The sequence below is a fragment of the Aphelocoma coerulescens genome, chromosome 3, assembly GCF_041296385.1.
Source record: "Aphelocoma coerulescens isolate FSJ_1873_10779 chromosome 3, UR_Acoe_1.0, whole genome shotgun sequence".
Lineage (NCBI taxonomy): Eukaryota > Metazoa > Chordata > Aves > Passeriformes > Corvidae > Aphelocoma > Aphelocoma coerulescens.
In genome coordinates, this window is record NC_091016.1 from 115,347,630 (window position 1) to 115,363,338 (window position 15,709).

General features: G+C 48.1%; 1 protein-coding gene across 7 annotated transcripts; it reads right to left on the minus strand.

Annotated features, from left to right (window-relative positions):
- Positions 1-1,178: 1,178 nt before the first annotated feature.
- On the minus strand, positions 1,179-10,489 carry OSR1 (odd-skipped related transcription factor 1). Of its 7 annotated transcripts, none has more exons than XM_069011642.1 (4): positions 10,027-10,489; positions 9,006-9,065; positions 2,981-3,673; positions 1,179-2,422 (listed from the first exon to the last, which is right to left on the minus strand). In XM_069011642.1, the coding sequence occupies exons 3-4, from the start codon at positions 3,625-3,627 to the stop codon at positions 2,287-2,289; spliced, it is 783 nt and encodes a 260-aa protein (XP_068867743.1). In that variant the 5' UTR covers positions 3,628-3,673; positions 9,006-9,065; positions 10,027-10,489; the 3' UTR covers positions 1,179-2,286. The 7 variants fall into 7 exon arrangements, 3 of the variants coding, with proteins under 3 accessions (XP_068867743.1, XP_068867742.1, XP_068867741.1); XM_069011641.1 differs by lacking the exon at positions 10,027-10,489 and adding an exon at positions 9,193-9,335; XM_069011640.1 differs by lacking the exon at positions 10,027-10,489 and having other exon boundaries at positions 9,006-9,335.
- Positions 10,490-15,709: the final 5,220 nt, after the last annotated feature.

The following is a 15,709-nucleotide window of genomic DNA, read 5'->3' on the forward strand; positions in this document are numbered from 1 at the left end:
GGAAGCAAAGCCAAAGCAAGCCGGCTTCAAACTCTGCACATGCTACCAGGCTCCGGAGCTGGATGCGCGGGCGGCACTTCGCATCCCGAGCTCCCCGAGGGCCTTCCCACGTTGGAGGTGGGTCCGCAGCCCGTCCTGCAAGTGCCTTTTCATTAGTTATGGTGCGCTCGAATGGGTGTCCAATAAATAAGAAGGGGAGAGAAGTTTCTCCCCCCTCCGCTTATATTAAATGAGTTACAACCGCAACGTTTTCTTTAGGATTCTTTGACCAAATAAAAAAATAATTACTAAAAGCGGCAGAGGGGAAGGGGAAAGGAGTCGCACTGGACGGAGCGGCTGGCGTCGGTGACCATCCGCGCCCCGGCCGAGCATCCGCGCCGCGGCCGCGCAGCAGCCGCTGGGCAGCTCCGAGGTCACCTCTGCCACATCGCTAATTTGCAAGAAAGGAGGCTTCTCTTATCGCGGGGGCACTGACTTGTGACGGGAGGAAGAAGGTTTAGGGTTTGCCGGGGGGACGAGAAAGGATGGCGGCAAGAGGCGCTTCAAAGGCTCCAGCGGATGCCCCAGCACTGAGCTCTCTCCCCCGTCTCGATCCAAAGCGTTTTCGCAGTGGAATAAACATCTCTGATCTAAGACAGCTGCCGGGAATCAAAGGCCGCCCCAACCAGCGCGGAACCGGCCGAAGATGTGACTGAAAAATGCCTGCTCCTGACAAACGCAGGGATGGGGGTGCGAAGGCGGCTCTCCCCGCAGCGCCTCCAGGCTCCGAGAGCAGCAACAGTTCACCCATTACTCATCTGATTTGTTTTATAACACTTCTGACACCTAATCTTATCAGCTAATACCCACGACTCAGTTACCTAAGACGATTGTTTTTTTCCTTTCTAGCAGCAAAATTATTTGACTTTCTGCAGATGTGTTTACTTTTGTCAGCCTTAAAAAAAAAAAAAAAAAAAGGAAAAAGAAAAAAAAAAAAAAAAAGAGGGGAAGAAAATTAGGAGGGGGAAAACTAATGCATAGAAAAAAGATCCAGACTTTCCAAGACTGGTAGAAACAACCACTGAGGAAATAACTAAGAAAAAATAATCAAAAAATAATTAGGTTCTGAATATTGACAAAGAGGGTTTGCCAGGGAAGAGATCAGAAACCAAATGAACACATATGTAGTCCATGCAGACTTGCCTGTAAAATAACAATTTATTTTAATACTTAAAAACCACACACAATCCAGTGATAAATGTCAATTACCAATAATCAGCATAAAGTGCCAAACAGCCATACAACTTTTTTTTTTTTTTTTTAATAAACAGAACTTATTGGAATGTCTCTTAATTTGAATACACTGTTCAGAAAGCCAGCATTTAAAAAAATACGCTCTCAAATTGAGATTTGTTCTCTCACACCAGGACACACGAAGACTTTAAAGTACCACTAAAACCACGTTGTGCATACCGTCAGTTTGACGTATTGCTATCTTTCTTTCCTCTGGGTTTTTTAAATAAGTCCAGAAGTTACAAACTTCCTCACAGCACACTAGACCACAAGGTAATAAAAAAGGTCTCTGTGTCCCATGAACACTGATCTGTCCCAACACCGGGAACCCGTGGGTCTGAGATCTCGATGCGTTTTCTAGCGCATAATAGGACGCCCCACTTGAGAGACTTAGGTCATTTCCAAACATTAATTTTCTTCTCCCTGTCTGAAAACAAACTAGCAAATGAAATTTGCAAGTTGCCCCTCTCCTTGTCTTAATGGTGCTGTGATGAAAAACCACCGTTTCAGTTCTTAATTGTCTTCTGGGATTTTCTGTATTTCCTGAAGTGTAAAAATAAGAAGCTTTATACAGTCAAAAAAAAAAGTATAAAATAAGAGTTTGGATTTTCTTAAGTAATACTTTTGGAAGCTACGATTTTGGCTTGGTTTTTTTGGGAGGGAGGTTGGGAGGGGATTGGTCGGGGGTGTCTTGTGGGTTTTTGTTTGGTTTTAGAGATTCCTGTCCAACACGTGAGCACCACCTTTTGGCATAAAGTTTATCAAAGCCACACAAGTCAGCTAGCACTCTCTGTATCATTCATGTATATTTTAAATGGAAAATAATCTTTTCACCCACAACTTAGGAAGTTAATTGCTTGGACGGGGGATTGAAGGGGTGCACATTTTGCCCTTTTTTAAAGTAGAAACCAAAACAAAGCACAAAGTCCAGTGCTCCCGTCCTGAAAGTTTTGTTTCTGCTCTAGGTTTGGTATAAAGTCTGAAGGGGAGGAAAAGTTCATAGAGGTTGGAGATTCAACACTTAAGTTTGGCAGGTTTCAATTCCTTTACTTGCGTGTGCAGTGTCTTGTGGACTGCTAGTGTTCTGGACTGGCAAAATCCTTTCCCACATTCTTGACACTTAAAAGGCTTTTCTTTAGAATGGATATATCTAGAAAGAGAAAAACAATTGAAATGTCAGAAATAACTGGCCTAAACTCAGCAGTGAGCTACCTGAGGGGAGAACATGCTGGAGATTTCTTACACCTACTGCTGAGACTGAGAGTGCTGGAGTGCGGTGCCCGGGCAACTGTCTGTATGTGTGTGGGCAAGAGGGGGGGTGGCATCAGAGGGTTATAGGGTGCCTTTCTTAGGAATAAAGAGCTTCTCTCTTACTTCGGGGTCATCAGGCTGCATGTCTTCATGACACTTCTGAATGATCATAGAGGCAGAGGACAAAAGATGATGCAAATGGAGGGTGAAAACATCTGTGGAAGCTAAAAAGAAGGCTGTTTTAAAAAGAAAGTTGTTTCTATGGAGTGAGTGAGGTATGTCTTCCACGGTGATTTACCTGGGCTCTTCCACCAGCAGTCGGCGGAGGAAAAACTAGAGGGAACACTGTTGGCTGGATGGGTACTTGACTTTTCTTACAAAAATCTTGAGTGTAGAAGGGTAACTGGGAAAATACGAATACACACAGGAAAAAGAACGGGAGAAGAAAAATAGTTACCTGTGATCCCTCAGGTGATCCTGTCTTCTGAAGGCCTTGTGACAAATATCACATGTGTAGGGCCGTTCATCAGTGTGGGTTCTTTCATGAATCAAAAGGTTGTAGGACTTGGTGAAGTGCCTGCCACAGAATTTACACACAAACTCCTTCTTGGTTTTGGATGGTAACCTTCCCCGTGTGGGTTTCTTTTCTGGAGAGAGTTTAGTTACCTCAAGCAAAGACCCCAGCCCTGCAGGTGAGCCCTGACTGTCTGCCTGTCCCAGTTTAGAGTGGTCCTCTTGTGTGGCAGCCACTGCTAAGTTGGCAAAGTCAAAGCGGGGTTTGGCTTTGAGGGTCATGTTGGCAGCCTCTTGCTTGGGCTGGATGACATGTGGGAAGAGCGGGAAGGTCGGCAGCTGGAACCGTGCATCCACCAGGCTGGAGACGCTGGGCACTTTGGAGAAGGAGGAGCGGGGCAGGTGCATGGCCGGGTAGCCCAGAGTCCACTGGTGCAGGTGCACGGCGTGCAGGGCACTGAAGCCATAGAGGTTGGAGAGGTGGTCAGAGGGCACGGCGGGCAGCCCGTTGAATGCTTGCAGGAAGGAGTAGTTGGTAAGCTGGAGGGAAGGATGGATAGGCACTGGGGCCGGCAGGGTTTTACTTCCCATGGTGGCCGCTCAGGAGGAGGATCTTGGGAACAGGGGAGGAAAATATCTGGAAAATAAAGATGGAGGGGGGGAAGAGGGAGGGGTAGATTTATATGAAAACAAAAGCAGAGGGAATTTCTTACCTCACCCCTCATTAATATCCTGCTCCAAAGCCACAGGAGGAGGTTGCCTTGGACTTGGAGATGCCTGACCAGGTCTTTCCAAAGAGTGTATCCCCAGATTCCCCCTCTCCCCATCTCTCTCTTGCACACAAATGTTGTACTCCATCTGCAATTGTTCACTTCCCAGCAGCATCCCCTTCTATGCAGACTTTCAATGATCCTCTACACAGGGACAGCCAAGAGATGCCATTTTGGCCCACAAATCTCAGTCATCTCCCAGTAATTTAAAATCCCTCCCTGGGTGAACTCAGCCTTTAGAAAATAGTGAGATACTGCCCACTGCATCTGTCCAGAGAAACTGCGCTTAGCCCTGACTCGAGGTGACGTGGGGAAGGGTGTGGAGTTTGGTGCCCCTGGGTTGCTCAGCTCCCTGTGGTCTGGCCTCAGCCAAGCCTCTGAGGTGATGGAGGCACTTGGATGCTCAGAACTGCATGCTCTCCCTCATTCAAAAAGAGAAAATAATTTTGGGGAAAAAAAACATTATGGGGAAAATACCAGCCAAAGCCCTCTCTCTTGTGTACTGCAAAAAGAAATTGGAAAATGCTGAATTTGGGTGACGAATCTGAAGTGCCATTTGCTCTTCCCAGGGAGAAGTGTCTGGCTTCAAGCCCACATCCTAATCTAGGCAATTGCTTAATTAGAACCCTTCAAAGGCAAAAAGACTGGGGTTGGAGAAACCCTTCCCGAGGGACACCCAGACCAGCAGCTGCAGGGCTGCAGCCCTTCCCTGGGCTGGGTGCCACCACTTTGGTCTGTGTTTCAGGGTCCTGCCAAGACCCTAGCCTCTCTTCTGGGCCAGATCCTGACCCGTCCCATCCCACAAGGCAGAGGGGGAAAATGCTACAAGGCAGCAGCATTGAGGCACATCTGGCCCAGTCTGAAAATTCAGCCCCAGCTGCTGTCAAACATTTGGCAGGAGATGCCTCCCGAGGGTTGTTGGTGGGGACATAGCTTCCTCCCTTTGTGGGTGTGAGAGAGCACCCATGGCTTTTGGAAGCATCACATCCCTACAGCCCAGAGAGCCTCCTCCTTACTACACAGTCCTCAACTTATACTCACTTTCCCCACAGAGAGCTTTGGGGTTTCCCTTTGGTGGGGCTATTTTCTGCCAGAATCCCCACAGGTTTGCTGCAGGGTTCCCACGGGATCCACAGAGGGTCTTCATAAGATCCTTACAGGGTTCGTGCTGAGTCACGGCAGGTTCCCCCAAAAGATTCCCACAGGGATCCTGGCAGTATTTGGACTAGAGTTCACCCCCATGTGAAGAGTAAAGCCTCTTTGGAGAAATGGAGGTAGCAAAGCACAGCAGAGCAGTAGTTGTCCCTCTGAGCTGGAAGTCTGGGGGTGTGGAAACTGGTGGTGGAAGAGGTCTAAAGACCAGGGAAACAAACATGATTTATATGTGGGCTGTTGCCTGGAATGAGGAGCTGCGGCTGGGAGGGTGTGAGAGGGAGAAGCTTACTCTGAGCAGCTCTATACTCCAGGCCCACCTTTCACTCTGTTTTACATAAATCAGTAGCAGGAAGAGAGACTCAAACCTTAGAGGAATTCCACCGCAATGACCCAGAATAAGACATTGTGACATTTTTTGTTTTTCAGTTGGATACATTTTGGATAGTGACTGATTGAAAAATGCACACATTATATTCTCTATTCTCCTCCCTTTCCTCTTTCTTTCCCTCTTTCTATTTTTTTTTTTTTTTCACTAAACTATTTAGGGCTGTTGAACCAACCAGACTATTTTGTTGCTCTACTGGGGATATACTTTTATTTAGTTAGTGCTGCCTATACACTAAGCATGTCCACATCACAGCACAAATGCCTCAACTGGTGACCCCGAGAACAAAGTGCACAGAAAGCACTCTTGTCATCTCATCCAGGTACCTGAAAATATCTGTTTCTGTCCGTCACAATGGCTCCGTGTCTGTTTTCCTGTCTAGGTAGCTCTAGATATCTCAAATATGAGACAGGCTATTACAATTGAAGTTTATCCCTCTTTCTTTCTTTATATCCTTAGAAAACATTTAATATGGAATATATAAACAGAAATCTACTATGTCAATATGGGTAGATTTTCACTTGAAAACATTTTAAAAATTCTTTTTTGATTTCCCCAATAAAGGACAAACCAAGGAGAAATACAGTCAGGTCATAATAGCATCCATTAAGCCCACAGTTTTTGGGTTTTTGCTAGAGCAGCTTTGTTAAATTAAAAAAAAAAAAAAAAAAAAAAGGATGAGAAAGCAAAAGACAACAAGGCGCAAAAAAAAAAAAAAAAAAAAAAAAAAGACAGGAGAGGAAAATAAGAAGAAAAGAGGAGGTGGGAGCAGAGTGTTCATGTTACTACAAGCTTCTTGGCACTTTTCCAGAAATGTAAGCTATACTTTTGCTCTGTACAACCGGGATAGTCAAAAATATGGATAAAGAGCAGGGTATTTTATAAAGAAGTCCCCTCACTTCGGGACATCAAAGCAAATGTGTTTCACAGTGTAGTAACTCTCTGGTCTCCCTCTTGCCCGCAGAGAGATCAACGTTTCTTTGATTTCGGTGTCACCTCCACCTTTAATTCTGCTTCATGTAAACAGATCGTTATCGGGTCTTCTTTTTTATTTTTAATTTTTTTTTTTTTTTAACAGAAGAAGACCCCGCCAGTTCTCTGCTTAAATTCCCCCATAGCAATAAAACTGTGCGGGCTTTTCTTTTTTAGCACAGAGTAGCTCGGTGAGTAATTAAGAACAAACCACTTGTGTTCTGACTGAAACAAAACCCACTCATGCCAAGATAAATTTACCCTGCAAAATAGGATCATAAACTTGAAAGACTACATCTGTCTCCAGCTTTCTTACCCTTTGTCCCGAGTGAAGATACGGTAATACTATTGTCCAGTTGCCACTGTTTTAAGACCATTGCAATCTTAACCTTCCAGATTAAATTCTACCTACTCTATATGCCAGAAAAAAAAAATCTACCCGGCTTTCTGCTGGTAGCATAGCAGGAGGCAAAATTAAATGGATTTGTAAGTAATCTTGTGGCCAGTCGGTATTTTTCCTTTCTACATTGAATTATCAATTTCCGACGTGTCCTTTGAAAGCGATATTTGTTACATTAAATACCTGACTCATAAATAATGAGGTTTGCTAATTAGTTCCACATGGAAGAATGGAGGAGGTAAATTACCCTGAGGACGCTGCTTATTTTTACAAACGTGATAAAGTAGCGGGCATAAAATGATGCATTCTTGCGAGAACCTCAAACTACAGCAATCAGGTTCATCTGTCAAAAAAAGTTCCCCAATTTTTCCTGAATTTTTTCAAGTCTGGTAGCCCCGTCCATTCGGCAGCACACATTGGTGTGCAGCGTTTTGCCACCAGGTCGCCTATTTATTTTGTCCCCTTTGAGGGGACGAAATTTTCCCTTCCTAAAGTTAAAGCGAGGAAATGGAGCTTACAAGGTATCTGTGTGTGGGAAACTAAGTGGAAAGGGAATAAAACTGCCCTTTCGCTCCGCAGTATTCGAATGTAGTGCTCTTGAGGAGTAAAGTGCATTGTTCAGCACAGATTTATTCAAAGTATTAATGAAGTGAGCAGAATCTATTAAAGCAGGTTTATTCGGGGCTAATTGAGCGTGAAAGAGTTAATTGCTAACATTAATGAGGACTGGAAGGACTCAGTCAGCATGTGCCTTGGATATCTCCGCTCAATCCTTATAAAATCATCATTCACATTTTATCACGAAATCGGTGTTGACAAGTCTCCCCAGACCACCACTGCGAGCGCGGGTGAACGAGATGGGCTTTAGTCTTCTCAAATAATAATAATAAATAATAGCCGGGGGCCGAGTGCACCAGCGATCGCTACACTGCCCGGGGCAGCCTTTATCCAAAACAGCAAAGATCCCCGGGTTCGGCCCCTGGAGGGACAGAGGCTACGAGGCCACGGTGGGAGCGCGGCCCCACGGCGGGCGTGGGTGGGTGCCGCGGGACGGCCGCAGGGCCGCAGGGCCGGGCTTCTCCACCTTCTCCCCGCAGAAGTTTTTAGGTAGGTTTGGGGGTGTTGTGTGCGTGCTTTTGCAATCCCCTCGGATGCTGAAAGGCCCCCAGCACAAGATTCACCCTCGCTTTCTCCCTAGACGAGTGCCCGGTGCCTCCCCTGCACACGAATAAATCGCCCTTCCTCTCTCCTGGACACAGGGAGGATTTCTTGCCTCTCTTCCCACGGTCACAGCACTCACAGCCGCGGGTGGGGGGGCAAAGCTTTGCGGTGACAGCCCCGGGGGCAGGCAGGGCACAGCGGCGCATCCCGGGCCCGGCCGTGCGCAGCCCGGCTCGGCAGCGGAGCTGCAGCCCCGCGGCCCCGGGCCCGGCGCCGCCTTAGGGGTAGGGCCTCTTTCTCAGCTGACTCCGGACTTACTGAACCGGACCTCCTGTGCACCTGTCCGGGACTCGACCCTCACCCTCCTGCCTGACTGGCGAGTTATCGAACAATTCCTGCAGCGCTACGATAATCTCCAAAATGCTCTATTTTTATAGTTTCCCTCCCAAAAGCCAACTGTAACAACCATACCCTAATCCTCGGCTTTGCACTGACACTTTATAGGCTTGGCCTCGAGAGAAGCTTAGTCTCTCCTGCGCTGAACTTGTTTCGATCCACTCAGACAAATATAAACATCAGGTTCATTTCTGTTATGGCGTTGGGAGGAAACAGAGAAGGGTTTTCAGATCCTAAAACAGTGGAGTTGCAGGAAAAGAAGAAAAAGGGGGGGGGAAAGAAAGAAGAAACCCCGCAGAAATAAATAAAGAAGAGAAAGAAGAGGAAAGAAGAGCCAATGATAGGGAGGAGAAAAGCTGGAAGTTCAAGTCCGTAAAGGACATGCAGGCTTCTGCGTTGCTCGTGTCATTTTTAGCTCTGGTTAGAAACACTGTTTCTCCGCAAGGGGGGAGACACAACTTTGAAAGGGGAGGACAAATCTTTAAATAGCATCAAAATATCCGAGACCCATGTGAAGGCTTACCCCAGCCCTCCGCCCGCCCCAAAGAGAACAGTCCTCCTCGCGTGAACCACAAGTTCCACACTTCTGCACCATCCAGGGGATGGTGGGAGGGGATGGGGGCAAAGAAAGAAAGGAGGTAGCCTAAAGGAAATGTTTGAATCGATATCCCCAACCCCCGAGGACTGGCAAAACAAAAACCAAACAGAATGAGTTGGTCTTTTTATTTACCTAATCCCGATCTGTGCTCCACCGCTGGCAGCAGTTAAAAGATCCTGGTCTAAATTTGAGCTGGTAAAATAAAATATTTGAAAAAAAAATAGTGAAAAAAGAAAAAAAAAAAAAAAAGAAAAAAAAAATAGGTTGGGCTAGGTCACTGTCTGTGCTGGCCCTGGGGGGCACAGCTCACCCCACCCACCCCACTGCTCCTCCAGCCGGTACAGGCAGATCCGAGCGGGGCCAGGTGTCCAGGTGCTCCGGCCGGCGGGGCCGGAGGTGCTTTCCCTGCTCCTGCTCCCGGAGCCGGCTGCGTGCGCTGGAGTGCGAACGCGCCCGAGAGCAGTCGCGCTCAGACTGAACCGATCCCTTCCCTCCTGCCTCCTCCTTATTTCAACCCCCCCTCCCAGCTCCCCCCTCAACCTCCCACCGCACTCCGGGCATGCGCACGCAGGGAGAAAGTTTCTGGCTGGGAAGAACCAACTTTTCAACCCGCTTCTCCCGGAGGCGCAGCAGCCCGGGGCTCGCAGCCCGCAAACCTCTCACCTCGCCCCCCCGCCCCGCTCCCGCAGCCTCCCCCGGAGCATCTCCCCAGGGCCCGCTGCGCTCGGCCCCCGCGGCGGAACGTCCTCCCGGGGGCCTGGGGCTTCCCCGCGCAGCTCCGCGGCGGACGGGACGCTCCCCCGGCGCCGCTGCGCGGCCGCGCTGCCTGCACAGATCCGGCCCCGCCGCTCCGCACCGCTCCGCACCGCTCCGCACCGCTCCGTTCTGCACCGCACGGCTCCGAACCGCGCCGAACCGCGCCGAACCGCGCCGCTCCCGGCCGCCGCGCTGCGCCCCCTCCCCGCCGAGCAGAGCCGCGGGACGGGACTCACCGGGACCTGCCCAGAGGGCAGGAGGGAGACAAAGGCAGAAAGGATGAAAAAGTGGGGGGAGGATGGAGGGAGGGATCTGCTCCCGCTGAATGGATTTAGGGATCCAAAGTTGTTCTGCCTCTCTGAGAAGATCCTCCGAGAGGATCTCGGGAGCCGCTTACCTGTGAGGGGTCCACCCCCGGGTTAGAGCCGCTTCCTCCGCCCGCCCCATCATCCTTCCTCATCCCCGCTTTCCGCCCCAGCGCCTCTGACCTCGGTGCCTTCCTCCTCTCCTTCCTCCCACGGGCCGGGAGGGTCTCTCCCCGCGCCCCGGAGAGGTTCCACAGTGTGCGAAACTCCGCGGATCCTCTGCGGATCGGGAGCCGCAAAGCTTTGCTTAGGTCCGGGGGCGACTACTCGGGCGACACAGGAAAAGCAAAATAACCCTCGAAAGAAAAAAGTTAAACGTGCTTTATAATTAATCCTGAGGCCGTAATCTCCTCGGTTATTTGTTTTTCTATTCATCCATCCATTCACACTCCTTTAGATCCGTGAAGGGGGAAAAATTGCTTGGGTGTATTACATTGTCCCGAGGAGCCAGAGTAATATAATAGGCGAGCGAAGACAGATCCGTCAGGATAACACGGTACCGTGCTCAGGGACACGCATGTCTTTTTATTGTTCATGTCACTCCCGTTACTACTTTTTTTTTTTTTTTTTTTTACCGTCTCCGAAGGAAAAACAAGCAAACAAATAAAACCGAAATCAACAAAACAGAAACAAGAAAACACTGTTATCATCCTGCGAAATAAGTGTTCATGAACATGACAGTAGCGTGGCGAAGCAAGCCTAGCACTGCCATTTCAACCCCAAATCCTCTCTATTTTTATGAACAGTTTGGGGTCCAATATTGTACTCTGCTCCAGGCAGGAGAAGAGATTTTCGTTCCCTCTTTTTGTAAACGAGTGGCATTTTTATGAGGCAGAGGCGAAGCAAAGACGTTCCCAGCTCTTCTTCTGCTCTCTCACATTTCGTGCTGTTATTTTCTTTCTCTCTTTCTTTATTACCCACACACACACTCAACCCCCCCCCCCCAAAAAAAAAAGAACCCACACAAAAACCCCCAAATCAAGTAAAAACAAACAAACAAACAAACAAACAAACAAAACCCCAACCAAAAAACCAAACTCAAATCCCAAACCCTTAAACCTCGTATTTTCATTCCTGTCGAGAATGCGATCCTGTGCCCGATGTTGTAAACTGACTTCTTTGAATAAGTTTGCATTTTCAAATATAGTTTAAGTCCAGTTGTCAGAACACGAATGTAAGATTCCCAAGTGTCCCCAGACCAAGACACAGACCGCAGACAGGCTTTTCTAACTGGAGATGTATCTTTTCCCATAGGAAAAATCTTGTTATAGCTGAGGGTGGGTGCGTGCACTAATAAAACAGAAATCGCATTTCTCTTTAGAGAAATAGCAGATTAGCTGAGACGGCAAACACAAAACCAGAAATGATACCTGCACGTGCTGCCCTTGACAGAACAAAATAAAAACCACGCACTTCCAGATACAAACCCCGTCATTCCGAAATAAATACTTAAACATCGAAATAAATGGAAGTAAATGATCTCATTGTCTATGGGGGAGGGAGACACAAAAAAAATTATTCCCACGCGAAAATAGTTTATAATCAAAGCAGGTCGTTGAGATATCTTTTTATTCCAAAGTATTCTTGGAAGCTGTAGCTGAAAGCTGCCTGGATAATGTGTTGTCTGATATTTACGTATTTGTTAAAAAATAAAAATATTTGGACTTGTCAACCCACTGGCGATAGAACTGAAGTTTCAGGTTAACTGTCTTGTTAAATGCATTTATTTAAATATCTGGTGTTTAAGTTATGAAGGGTATGTTTTTCCAAAACCTTTATTCTCAGATGGATTTTTATGATGCCCCTTGCTAATTTTCATTTTGTCAACTTGCAGCGGTGGAGAACCTAATACCGGGAACAGGGTGCAAAACCACTCTTAGCTCTGACACGCAGGGAATATGCTGCACTTTTCCATGGCGAAGATCTGCTGTCGATTACGAATGTTACAACTTCAAGAGAATTGTGAAAAGTGAAGGCATCTGCTCCCAAAGCTACCCACGTTTGTAGGATTTAGACGTGACAGTGAAACCCAATTCGTTTCAGGAGAAATTTGTGGGGTCACTGGGGAGACAGGAGCCCCCATTCCTATTTCCCACCTGTATCCAATTCCCAAAGTCATCCCCGTCCCTATCCTGTCCCACGTATCTGCAAGGCAAAGGCCCCCTGTGCTCTGCACCCCATTTTCGAGGAACAGCATCCCGGACATCACCCGGCGCCCAGCACACCGGGTCTGCCTGCTCGCTGCTCTCCCCCAGCGCCGGAGTCGCCGTCGGGCGCTGCCGCCTCGCCCCGGTGCCGTCGGTGCCGGCGCTGGTGCCCAAACCGGGGGGACCGGCTTCTTGGCCCTTGCGGAGCAGACTCAGGGGGCACGGGGAGAACATCTGAGGGCATTTCCCCGTCCCTGCCGTGGGGAGCCTGTTCCGCTTGTCACCTCCTCTCTAACGAGTTCTGGGTTCAAGGGCTAACCCTGAGCACCGCGGACACTGGGGATCGCGCCTCCTCTGGTCTAAGCTCCTGCGGATGCCGGTCATCCCTGGATACACCTACACGCGTGCTGGGAGAGGTCTATACAGCCTGACTGATGTTCCTCTTCCCTCCTGCAGCTGGGATACCCAGCTTCACCCACTTAAACTTTGCAAGAAAAACGATTCTCGGCCCCATTCCATAGCCATGGGAAGGATAAAACTCCCTTTTGCTTCCGTGGGACTTTCTCCCCACCGGGGAACTGCCCTTGTCCCTTAAAAATTCTTTTACTGAGAAGAAACAACTGTGCTACTCGCGAAGCATCATCGGCGGGCTGGGGCTGGGGGGAGCAGCGGCTCCGGCGGGGCAGGGGGAGGTTCTCGTGTGCTCGGCGAGTCCAGGGGCTCCATCGCCCCTGGAGTCTGGCGAACGCAGCGGCGGTGGGTGGGGGATGGCTGGGCAAAGCCGCCTCCGCTCGGCAGCCCTGCAGCTCCCGACGCTCCCGGGAGAGGAAGCGGGAGCAGGACTGAGCAGCCGGCAGCGCTCGGCGAAGGTTCCAAAGCTTCTTCGCTCCCGGAGCTTCACCGGGAGGATGGAGCAGCCCCAGCGGCAGACACGCAGGGGAGAGCAGGCACAAGTGCACTCAGCGTTCCCCTCCTTGCCCTCACACCTCCCCGGGCAAGGTGTAACACCCCGGTTATCTGTGCCACCTGGGATACATATATGTATATACATATATTCTGCTTTTCTTCGCTTTGCCTGGTTTCTCCTCTTCCTCCGATTTTGCTGACGACCGCGGTGAAGGAGTGTGTGGACTGCCCTCCCTGGAATGGCCCGGACTGAGATGAAAAGGGAGAGTTAGAAAGGGGCAGGAAGGGCCACGAGCCCTCGGGGGCCGAGCGCGGAGCGTGGCCGGGACCTGCGGGTGGCGGAGTGCGAGGGGCAGGGCCCGGAGGCAGCACGGGCGCTCCCGCACCCCGTTTCCCAAACTGATCCCCCCCTCTCTCCCGACCCCAGTTCGCTCCTCAGGTTCCATGTAGCCTTATTATTTTAATAGCTGCTAATGACAAGAAAGAGAAGAATAGCGGCAAACAACGCGGGTGGAAACTGCTCCCGCGGTGCGAGTAAATGCTCTTCAAATAGCAACTCCCGCCTCCATCCCCCAAAAAGAAAAGCGGTGCAGAGATGGATATACCGCTGTTCTGCCAACTTTCGAGTTTTTTTGGGTTTTTTTCAAACTTCTAGGGCTCCCTGAAAATAAAAGCCAAACTTTGGAACATCTCCATTTTGTTAGCAAGGGGGAAATCGTTTTCTCTTGATTGCGATGCTGAGATGTAACCCAGCGCTTTGATATATTGCCGCACTTCTCTAGAGAGTTACTGCGGCGGGGGAGAGATCCGCGGGCGCGTAAGTCCCGGGTGGCCCCCCCGCGCCCCGCGCAGCCGGCGGAGACAGCCCTCTGCCAGCAATTTCTCGGAGTAGGAAAGAAAATCCAGAGCACGGAGTAGAGCGATAGGGGATTTGTCTTCTTCAAGAATCACAATGGATTTTGCAAGCAACTAATTAAGTGCAAGATCTCCCCCCACCCCCAGTCCCCCACCCCACACACCCCTTGTTTGCAAAGCGGTGTGAAGTCGGCTGTGTAAATGATTCCACTTTAACTTCCAGCCCCTTTAGATCACTAATAATGCCGTGGTGGTGCTGCTCACACTGGTGCACTGAGAGTCAGCATTTCCATTATAATTTCCTATTTTCAGGAGTTTTTACAGTGGTCATAAAAATTCAATCCAGGCTCAAACTTGGCATCCCAGGGCTCCTCCCAGGAGTCATTTCTTTTTGTTGTATTTGAAAGAGGAAACCATTTATCTGTTTTTACATTGCGAGAGAGCAACAAAAGGAAGCAAAAGCAGAACATTTTTGTATTTTATATCGCTTGCTTTTCCTCAGCTTTACAGTATCTGCCATAGATGTTAAAGGAGTACAGTACACAGTAATTAATAACACATGAAAAACCATCAGGTTATAGAGAAACCAGAGTCTGCAATCAGAACTGGTCGTATAAAATACTCTTTATCATTCTGAAATCTTTTGCTTTTCTAAAATAATAATTTATTAGCAATGCATCCAAAATGTAATTTGATGCTGGGGGTCACCTTGATTCAAAATGAACTGATCATTGTGGAAATCTGAGAAAGTTTTTGTATGTGCTCATTTTTAAGAAAAATTTCGTAAAAGTGCAGATGTTTTCAGTGCAGATTCGAGGGGTCTATCCTCCAGCCCCCTTTAAGCAAGTATATGTACAACAGTCAAATAATCTTTGGATTTAGGTGTCCCTAAGTATTCATTTATATGATGGATTGTAATGGCTATATGTTTCCCTTGAAACCATTATATTCTATCAGGTCAAAAACAGCTTCTTAAAAAAGTTCATTTAATACAAGGGTGGCTGGAATGATTTGTGTACATTACATTTGCTCACATACAATTCCCATATCTGCTGGAAATTGAGTAAGGATTTAATGATCCCAGAGGAACAGAAGGCTTTGGTGACATGATTCCGAAGGGGCCTGTGAGACAAAGAGCAGTGTGAGTTGGGACACTGAAGTAGAATGCCAGCAAAGCCTGGACATCACATCATTTTGCTTTGGATTATGCCTATGCCACATGTTTTAAAGAGAAATCCTTTCTCTACTGCTATAAAATATACATTTCTGCTAGCCTGGAAACTCAGTAGGAGTATCCTCCAACTCATCCAGCTCTGGTTTCTCTAGGAAAAAGGATCTCCAAGAGCAATCTCTCAGACTTGAAAGAGTTACTTCTAGGCAGTACCAAAAGATTTCTATGGAATTAAAGTTATGTGTGTGTACATATAAATACATGTACACTAGAAAAGGAAAGAACCTTTGTATGTACATATACATACAAAGAGAGAGATTAACACAGACAGCACTAAAAGATGCACAATGGAAGTAGGGGGATATGTATATTGAATGAAGGAATGTCAGTGACCTTTATATTTTTCAATTTTTTGAATGATATGTAATTTGATAAGGCTTATATTCACTACAGTTAACACTTAAAAGATGACTCCACAACTTTCAGTGAATAAAGGCAACATCCACATGCCGTGGTCTGTCAATCACAGGACTGGAATCAGACTTCCACAAGATTTATCTTCCATTGAGTGATTTCATCACAGTGACATTGGGCTAGTAATCTCCAGTGGATCCAGCACTTCCTGAACGCAGGGAA

Coding starts and splice junctions, on each gene's coding strand:
- OSR1 (XM_069011642.1), bottom strand. CDS start 3,627: ATGGGAAGTAAAACCCTGCCGGCCCCAGTGCCTATCCATCCTTCCCTC. Junction 2,423..2,980: donor GATCACCTGAGGGATCACAG/GTAACTATTTTT, acceptor TTCTCTTTCTAG/ATATATCCATTCTAAAGAAA.